This window comes from Seriola dumerili, unplaced genomic scaffold (assembly GCF_002260705.1).
Source record: "Seriola dumerili isolate Sdu_G_001 unplaced genomic scaffold, Sdu_1.0 BDQW01000116.1, whole genome shotgun sequence".
Classification (NCBI taxonomy): domain Eukaryota; kingdom Metazoa; phylum Chordata; class Actinopteri; order Carangiformes; family Carangidae; genus Seriola; species Seriola dumerili.
The window spans coordinates 800569-810417 of record NW_019174371.1 but is presented as its reverse complement, the minus strand read 5'-3'; the positions used below and the strand labels follow the sequence as shown (position 1 = coordinate 810417).

The 9849-nt window shown below is 37.7% G+C and overlaps 1 protein-coding gene across 1 annotated transcript in view; it reads right to left on the bottom strand.

Moving 5' to 3' along the window:
* Nucleotides 1-3400, bottom strand: part of brinp2 (BMP/retinoic acid inducible neural specific 2) — a 120118-nt gene extending 116718 nt beyond the window's left edge. The window contains exon 1 of the mRNA XM_022748095.1: nt 3003-3400. Within this exon, the coding sequence (XP_022603816.1) occupies nt 3003-3400 (398 nt within the window). The remainder of the gene's footprint in view (nt 1-3002) is intronic.
* Nucleotides 3401-9849: the final 6449 nt, after the last annotated feature.

The following is a 9849-nucleotide window of genomic DNA, read 5'->3' as shown; positions in this document are numbered from 1 at the left end:
ATAATGTTCATTTACAAATGACTAAATGACAATTAAGTCTGTTGATATAGCAGTGATGTCATTCAGATGTAATTATGTTCATTTTGTCGTACAAGTCTTCTTTTTTTATACTACATAATTGTATTATTGTATTTTATGTTTATCAGCTCAGCTCAAGTGTTGTTTTTTCATAATATAATAATGAAATTATATAATATAGAATATAGTTATACATGATTATATATTAAGTTACAGCGGGACAGACTGTGTAACACTGACAAAGTAATTAAATTCAATAGTATAAAAAAAAAAAAAATCACATATGATGGGAAATGTTGTGATATTCGATATTATGGTATATCTGCACAAGCCTAACACAGATCTTCACAAAAACAACTTAAACACTCGTGTCAACTCACAACATCTCAACATGTAAACAGTAATAATATAATAATAATATATTATAATAACTCTATCTTAATAACATTCTCCGTGAAGCCTTTCTCTCAGGATTATAAAGATATTGAAGGACTGTTTTGCCCCTTTAAATGCCAAAGTTGATTTTTCAGTAAATTTAAACAACAAAGATTTTTGTCTGTTTTATGAGTTTGGATTTATGAGCTGTAAAGACAGATATAATCTTATAACTTATATAACCTTTAAATAAGATCACCTGAGAAATGAGAGCTGACAGCCAGGTTTCTATGACTATAATGAATATCTACTATACTATATATATTAAACTTTAACTAGTTCAGGCCTGCATCACATTTCCCTGGTCCGTCTGAGCTCATGATTCAGAACAGACAGAATCAGCAAAAAGTTTGAGGGATTGAAGAGAAATGTGACACAGTGTACAACAGCTACGTCCCTCTGTTCTCTGCCTGTCACTCAAAATGAACAACAACTCTTCTTTTCATCTGTTCACAGATTACACGGAGGTTATTTAAAGGGTTGGCTTTAATCTGCCAGAGACAATGCATCTACCATTCCCTCTGAAACCCTGTTTAGTTGCTCTTTAAAGAGTTCAACTCACAGAACACAGTTTTATTTAATTAAATTAGGAAGGACCACATGAATCACAGCGGCAGTATAAGTTTCTTGTAAAATCCATTCACACCTAAAGTAAAGACAGAAAAATCTGTCCAAAACAGCTCATTTATAATTAATTAGCTCATTAAATCTCCACACTAGGCCGTTAAAGAAGAAGGAACATACTCAAAGCCACTGGAATTCACTTAATGCAAAGAAAAGTTTGACTTCTTCCTCCTCTTTTATCTCCCTATAAACACAGAGCAAACTTTTGGTGCATCATGACAGAGAGGAGAGAGGAGATATTTTTGTCCCATCTGAGATTTTGCTCCAACAACAGACAAATCACAACGTTAGCCATGGAATTAGATTTCACCCATCCAGCACATTTTAATACAACGAGCTGCGTTATGAGTAAAAAGCGATACTGAACATCTTTTCATTACATGCTCTCATACACACAGCTTCCTGGTTCAAGCTGCTGGTTCAACAGTTAGTGCTGCATCATTAAAAATTAATTCAGTGTGGAAATATTAATTTCATATATTTTATTTGGTGATAGATTTTTTTAATACTTGATGTCAGTGTCTGGCTGGTCATCATCTAACAGTCAGATATGTCAATAGGGGCTTTTGTTTTTACAAAATAAAAGATATGAGCAAGAATACGACACGCACGGATGGATGGATGGATGGATGGATGGATGAATGAAAGAATAGATTGTATGACACTACAACTAGAAACGAGCTGCTCTCTGGCACTTTATGGACATACTTCATGAGTTACATTAATTAACTGAATTATCTTTTGTGGAATTATAACAATTATTTATTCTCGTGGGTATTTAAGCAGCTTGTTTGTCTATCCTTTCACACTTTAACCTATATCTAAACGTGTTCCACACAGTGATAAAGGAGTTTGAGGGGAGGTCCTTGAAAATGATGAAACATGCCATCACTGGCCTAACTGACACAAAGAGTGCAACCACTGAGGTTGAGTGATCCACAGTCCTGGAAACAATCCATGTCCCAGGGTGCTGTGTTTTGCTGATGGGCATAATACTGTATATGCTCTGAGCAAAAGCTACAGTATCCCAGCGGACCAGCATGTAGGCCTGCTTGATGTACTTTTAAAATATTTTAAAGGCTGTTGCTGTAACTTGATTAAAGAAAGTACAAAACACTAAGCGTCAGTATTTTATAAAGATTCAGCATCATCAGATTTGTTAAAGTTTGGAAGTTCAAAGTGTAAAGAGAGAAAGTTGCAGGGAAAAAAACTAATGGTAAAACTAATGCATCGACTTTTTCAGGTTGTCAACATAAAAACATTGTGTTGGTACAATATAAAACATTATGCAGCAATTTATCGTAATTTGTTTATTTGATAGGGACGATGTACGTTAATGAACACTGATATAAAATACAAGATGTAAACAAGCTAGATTGTAGCAAAAATGCTACTTTGCACCCCTAGTCCCTGGGAATCAATTTTATATAAGTACATTTAAAGTTTTATTAATTTCAAGTTCAATGTGGAAATATGAATTTCATATATTTTATTTGGTGATGTTTTTTTTAATACTTGAAGCAACTTTTTTCATTAATATATAAGTAAATATAAAGTTTTATTAATTATTATAATTCAAGTTAATTTAACATAAAATGTCTAGTTTTAATTTTCAGACCACTTCAGAACTTCTAAACATAAGTTCTTCTGACTTGAGTAAAGAACTAATCAAAGAAATAAATAATCAAAACAAGTTCAATTTTATGTGTAATCAACTTAAAATCTTGTGTTTATGCAATTAATTAGTTCACGGTAATCAATTATACTTTCAAAAGTAGATGAAAAACTAATTCACTTTACATTATGTTCCTTAGTTGGTCCAACATAATCTCACCTCTCAAGTGTCATAAATCAGAAATCTTAATGTAAACTGTTGAGTTCAGTTTGTTTTTGGTGAGCCAAAGCAGAGTGTAGATGTCTCTCACCTGTAAATCTTGTATCTGGTAGAAAATCCCTGCTGGAACCTCTCTCTGAACTCGGTGTACTCCGGACATCTGTGGAAAGGTCCCTTCTCCGACAGCAGCCAGTCCAGCTGTCCCCCACTCTGCCTCGTGCTGAAGCCCCACGACGAGGAGCCGGAGGGGGACGAGGAAGACGAGGACGAGGAGGAGGAAGATGACGAGGACGAGGGAAACGTTAGGGAACCGTGGAGCGCCTTCCCACCATGTCCACCGCCGCCGACTTGCTCAGCTCGGGTCGGCCACGGCTGCCATAGCAACACCCACGGCAACCATAGGAGCATCAAGGAGGATGCGGACCATCTAGCAAGGCAGGTGGAGCCATGGGAGCACCTCTCTTTTCTCATTGGCCAAGGAGTTGCCATGGTCCCGGTGGTGATGTACTAGGGCACCTGGGACCGGCATTTCTTCTGACAGTCACCTCCCACTGGCCTGAAGAAGCAAAACACAGAAACATTGGGTTTTAATCAAAAGAGACAGTGATAATAGGTTGAAACAATTTTCTTAAATTCATAGTTTTACTGTCGTTGATAGACGCCGCTGTCCACACATTGTGATTACAGCACAGAATTACGAAGGCAGCATAAGGCGGTATTTATCAAGTTAACATCACTCACAGCGGAGTGATTGTTTTCATGTCTGCTTTGAATGTGCACATGAAAGGTATTCTCTGCATGTCACAGACACGTGCAATTACTGTAATGAAACCATGAGCATTAACTGAAGGCAGGAATCAGAGGGACGTTGCTTTTGTTCCTCCAAAGGAATTCTGATGCCAGGAAAATCATATTCTACTGATGAGGGAACTGCTTTCGGTTCATATTTATGCGAAAGTGAATTGTAGGCCATTTTGGGTGAAAAAAAAAAAAAGAAAGAAAGAAAGAAAATCCAGAGCAGTTTAATAGTATCTGTGTTAGCGTCTCTGTTAGCCAAATAACAAATTTGTGTAAAATCCTGCAAATCAGGGTTGGCGCTGTTCCCCCAGCTCCTCAGGAGCCCCAGAGGCCACATTCTGCCTGTGTGACAATTGCTTTTGTGGTAATTTGATTTACTGCAAAGCTCTATCTCTGTCTGTGTGTGTGTGTGTGTGTGTGTGTGTGTGAGATATGTTTGTGTGGGTGGGAATGCCATATTACCTGTAAGGACAAGTGTATGTGACCATAAAGGTTCTTATGGATGAGGGTCAAATCAGGAAATTTGATTCCCTGAGGAAAGGACAATCACATGTTTTATTCTTTAACATTTGGAACCACTTAATGTGGTTTTCAGTCTGTGCCTTTGACTGTTTGTAGATTTGTGCTGTCTGTTGTGTGGATGTTCTGCCTCAACTCTTTTATTCTGATCTTATTGCCTGGCTTTTTCTTGATTTTATTCTGTACTTTATTCTGTTAATAATCTAATTTCTTTCACAATAACTGTTCCATTAGTGCAACTTAAATGGCAAGTCAACTTGAATTTTCCAAGTACTTTCTGTAGTAACCTCAGAGTTAAATGTAATTTAAATACTGTCCAAACCATTCAAATTTTAAATTGGCAGGAAAAAAAAACTGATGTCCCTTTGACTTTATTATATAAACGTCAAAAAAAACATAGCATTATCTTTACAGCCACCAACACAGCTATTAGATACTGCAGCTACTGTATTCAGACCCTTACTCAAAAAAACTATATATCCTCCCAGCAAACTTGTTTTCTTATGTGTTGTGTTATAATCAGCTTTTATTCTGCACATACTGCCTCTCAAACTCCTCCTACATTTCCCACAATGCCTTTATAACGAGCTTGAACTGCAGTAAATCTACTCAGCTGTGTGACTGGAGCAGAGGTAACTTAAATTCTTCGCTTCCAGTAATATGCAGGACGCTGCCGTGAGCTGCACATCAGTCATGAACCGTGGTCGCTTGCTCATTAGTATCTGCCAGGTGAACTGTCAGTGGTTGTCCATACATGCACCTGCATGCAAACTAGCTCTCTCATTGGTGTGATCACTTGTTTTTATGCAAATGAATGATGGTCAAATGAAATTCAGCCAACCTCGCTCTTCAGCAGCGATATGAGACGACATTCACCTTGACACAGAATGAACTGAGAATAAACTGTATAACACTGGAAACTGCAGGAGCAACAGGGTTTCTTGTCTGTCACTGTTACAGGCACAGGAGGACTGATCATTTTATTCTGATATATTCTATTATAAAATTATAAAGATGATAATTCCGATTCTTAATTTTGATCTATGGGGAGAAAAAAATATATTGTTTATATGCTGAAAGTCCCATATTTAACTCTTCTCATGTGTTGATCCATGAGAAGATATATTTGTGGTTTTAAGAACCAAAAACCATCTCAGTGTAGTTTTACATCTCCTCTCTCAGGCTTCTCTCTGGAGCTCTAGTAACAGCAGGTCGGTGAGCCAATCAGAAGAGAGGAGGCTCTGAGCTCGACCCATGACCATTCAAAGATGTGTTGTAGGTTATTTGGGATTGTTTTGTCAAAATCACACATTTTACAGGTTTTTGGACTGAAAACAGTGTCATTATTATCATTATCATTATCATTATTATTATCATTATTATTATTATTGATCATCATCAGGCAGGCAGTCTGCTTTTTTCCTATTGATGTTAGCACAATGTAAAAAATGAACTTTCAGAGACCTGTTTTTCTGTGTCAACAATCCCCTTGAAAAGAACAAAAAGCGACACTGAATCTATCCGACTAAGATCGGACGATGTCAGTGAAAGCTCAAAAAAAAAAAAAAAAAACTCTCTCAAACTGTTTATAGGGGAGACTGGGGATGGTTGTAACACGGGTCAGTTGTAACACTTCCAATTTTCTCAAATCAGGAACAAGTCACGAATCGCCTGATTCCCTCTATACACGCTCAATTTAGTCCTTATGTGAGGAGGTGGCACCCTGTGGCAGACGCAGACTGTTTGAGAAGGAAAAGAATAATTTAAAGTTTTTTTTTTACTTGATGTATTTTTGTTGTCTGCTCTGTAGTTAAACTCTTCAAACTTAAATCATATTTCACTTGTTTTTGAGACCGACTCGACCGTACAGAGGTAATGTATTTTCTGTTTGTGTTGCAGAGATAACAGCTACACCGTTTAATAGCAGACACATGTAACTAGCCTGTATTACATTTTAAACACACACTGGCTTAAAAGAGCTCCAAGATACAGACAGAAATGTTACAACCATCTTTGATCTCTATTAAAGAACAAAAACAAAAAATCTTATATTACTGTGATTATTAGAGAAATTGCAGCCCTGAAGCTAAACAGAATCTGTCTTGTAGCTGTGCTTGAGGATGAAAAATATTTATGTTTCCTTTAGTAGAGAATGAAGTCTCACTTGTGTGCTATTGCCAGTGCATTTATCCATTCATCTGTATATGAATTATACATAACAAAATAATATAACTGACCCAGAAATACAAGAGCCACTGCAATAACTGCTTTGTAATTGTGCCACAGTGATTTTTAGCTGAAGTTCTCCTCTCAACATGTTGTATTTTCCAATGATAGCTCAGTAAAAATGTGGATATCGATTAGAATACAATTCACTTTTCACACTGAATGAAAAGCTCTGTTCATGAATCAAACAAAAAAAAGGCATTTGTACTTTTATGGAAGCACAGGAAATCTGCAAATATTGCTAGGTCGACTTGATAAAGTGTGACCGCTGACCCTGGAACAAAGACAGGCCGCCGCAGAATGTCCTTAATGTGGTGAAATTGCACAGCTGTCGCAGCTGCATAGTCATTCAAAGGTCAGAACCAAGAATGACTTTATTCAAAGTTTCCAAACGATTGAAAAGTCATTTGCAGGAGCGCTTGAGTGCAAATGTGCAAATGTGCAAAGTGGCCCTTACAGTGTCGTGTGTGCTGTCTCGATGCCACGCGTGTTTGGACAAGGATGTCATCACCCACCTCCGTATGGATCAGGGGTGTTAGCAGCACACACACACACACGCACGCACACACACACGCAAGGAATCACACTGCAGCTCAGGTGTGAACTCTCAGCATCTAACACCAAACTCCCTTGAACATTGCTTTTATTTAGTCAAAGCAGGCAAACACTCACTGTATTAACTTTTTTTTCTTTTTTTTTTAAGGTGACACTTTGAAAAGACTTTGCAGCGCCCTTCAGAAAAGCACCGGCTCGCTCTTCATCCCACAGTTAATGACTCGCCAGCGTTGCTGGGTGGAGTCTTCAGGGAGAAATCAGCATTTCAGAGCGGATATGTAAAGCAGTGGAGAAGATGCTTTAAGTGGATTGGGAAGCTAAGTATTCCCTGTTTATCTTACAAACAAATTAGAGAATTAATTTCAGGTGGATAAATGCAGGCTCAGACATGAAAAAAAACAATACTCAGGGCGCTGCATTTTTAATTTTCGCTCGCTGCGCCGAGAGATTACTGCAGTTTGAAAAGGCAATTAGTAAAGTCATCTGTCAAGCGAATGTATTTATGCAACTAAAAGCGGAATGAAAACTTGATGAATGGGAAGGTATGCTGTTGCCGTTGCAGGTAGTGTAGGGCCCCGAGGTAAAGCTGATGCAAATTAAAAAATAAGCCACCTTGTGGATCTCTAATTTTTCTTCTTATGTCCCTTAAGGAATCAAAATAATATTTAAAAAAATATATATTGTGGAATAAAACAACTATACACTGCAGGCCTATTAGTGTCTAAGTATAAAACAACAAAAACATGTAATATTTCTATGTGCTTTTTTAACACTGACTTACTGTAATGTGCTGGTTATAAGATGTTTCCTATGATCCTGAAAACGAGCTGTGAAAGGTGTCGCAACAACCAAGATGCTTTCTTCTGACAGACAACAGTCATTATTTAACCAGCTGATTCGTTAAAGGAAATCAAATAGAAGAAGAAAGGATGGAAAAATAGGAAAATGACAACGAGTAGAGGTCTGCATTACTGCAAAATGAAAGGAGGGATGCTTGGATCTGAGTGTGTGCCATACACAGTACATTCGCTCCTTAGTGCTCCTCATTCTTTCTCTCCTCTAATTCCTCCTTAGTCGCAATTCCCCTCCTCTGTACCACATTTTTTCTGTCTCTCTCTCTCTCTCTGGTATTTCACCATCTCAGTCACTCTCTTTTTTTCATTTCTTCATTTCCTCTCTCTTCACTTTCCTGCATCTTTTATCTTTTTCCAACCGTCTCCTCCTCTATTAGAAACCCTGATCATTCCATCTGAACTGTTTAAATTATTAAGTGGACGCCTACACATATATACACATATGCGTGCAATTATCCAATCAGCCAATCATGTATAAAATCCTGCAGCTACAGATCAGGAGCTTCAGTTAATGTTCACAACAAACATCAGATTTTGAAAAAAAAAAAAAAAAAAAAACAATCTCAGTGACTTTGATCATGACATGATTGTTGGTGCCACAGTATTTCTTAAAACAGCTGATCTCTGGGGATTTTTCTCACACAACGGTCTCTAGAGTTTTTACTCAGAAAGGTGCCAGAACACGAAACAAAAAAACATCCTGTGATCAGCAGCTCTGTGTTTGCAAACTCTTTTGTAGATGAGAGGTCAGAGAACTGTGAGACTGGTTGAAACTGACAGAAAGGCTACGGTAACTCAGATAATCTGGGGGTGGTGGAGGTGTAATGGTGTGGGGAATGAATGTTTTCTTGGCACACTTTGAGCCCCTTAATACCAATCAATCACTGTTTGAATGCCAAAGCCTATCTGAGTGCTGTTGCTGACCATGTGCATCCCTTTATGGCCACAATTTACCATCTTCTAATGACTACTTCACCAGGCAAAATTACTATATATATTATATATATACAGTATATGTATAGACCAGCAGAGCTAAGCAGCCAACCACCAGTGATTCAGCTGTTTACTCCACAAACGTCAAAAATATGGACCAGACTGAAACATACCTTTTCATGACAGTACCAGCAGCAAATCTTTCTTAAATCCGGGGGCCTGTCCTGTCTCATGATTTTGAGCTGTCTTGTCTTTCCTGTGCTGAAAGTCTTTGCCTGGACATCTTCAACTTTCTGTTGCACTTACTTACTGAAAAACAGCCTGAAGTGCACATTTGTTCACTGTTATGTTCACAGCTACACTGCTATCTGCTAACTAACTAGCTAACTGCTACTATCACCTGCGTCATCGCGCTCTCTCTCTCTCTCTCTCTCTCGCCCGCCACGCACGCAACGTACGTACTGATCTATTCCTGAAAGAAGCTGCTCTGCTCCTGTGACACAATTCTGTCTCAAACTACCTGCGGATTTTGCACAGAGATGATAAATCAGTGTAATTAGCTCGTTTACACGCTACTGCTGCCTCTCAAGGCTTAATGCAGGTAAAATTTCCACACACGTCTGCGCATGCGCATCATGCGTGCAATATCGTAACTGACCTCAGAGCGGTAGAAGTTGAGACACGAACAGTTTAACAAAGGATTATCTTCAACGCGCATGCGCAAACCTTAAAATAAGAAGGAAAAAAAAAACACGGTTGCTGTCTTTCCTCAAGCTTAGATTAAAAAAATATATGTGTTTATATAAATATATTATGTAATATTATTTGTGTTTATATTTATATATATATATGTATATATATGTGTTGTATATATATATGTATATATACACACAGTATATAGCCTATACATATATATATAGGCTATATACTGTAGCCCATATGTATGTCTTAGCATTTTATCAATTGAGAGAAAAATTCCTGCCATGCTTTGTGAGATTTGCCTTTCAAATGAAGTTCTACAACTTCTTAAAACACCACCCCTTACAGAAATGA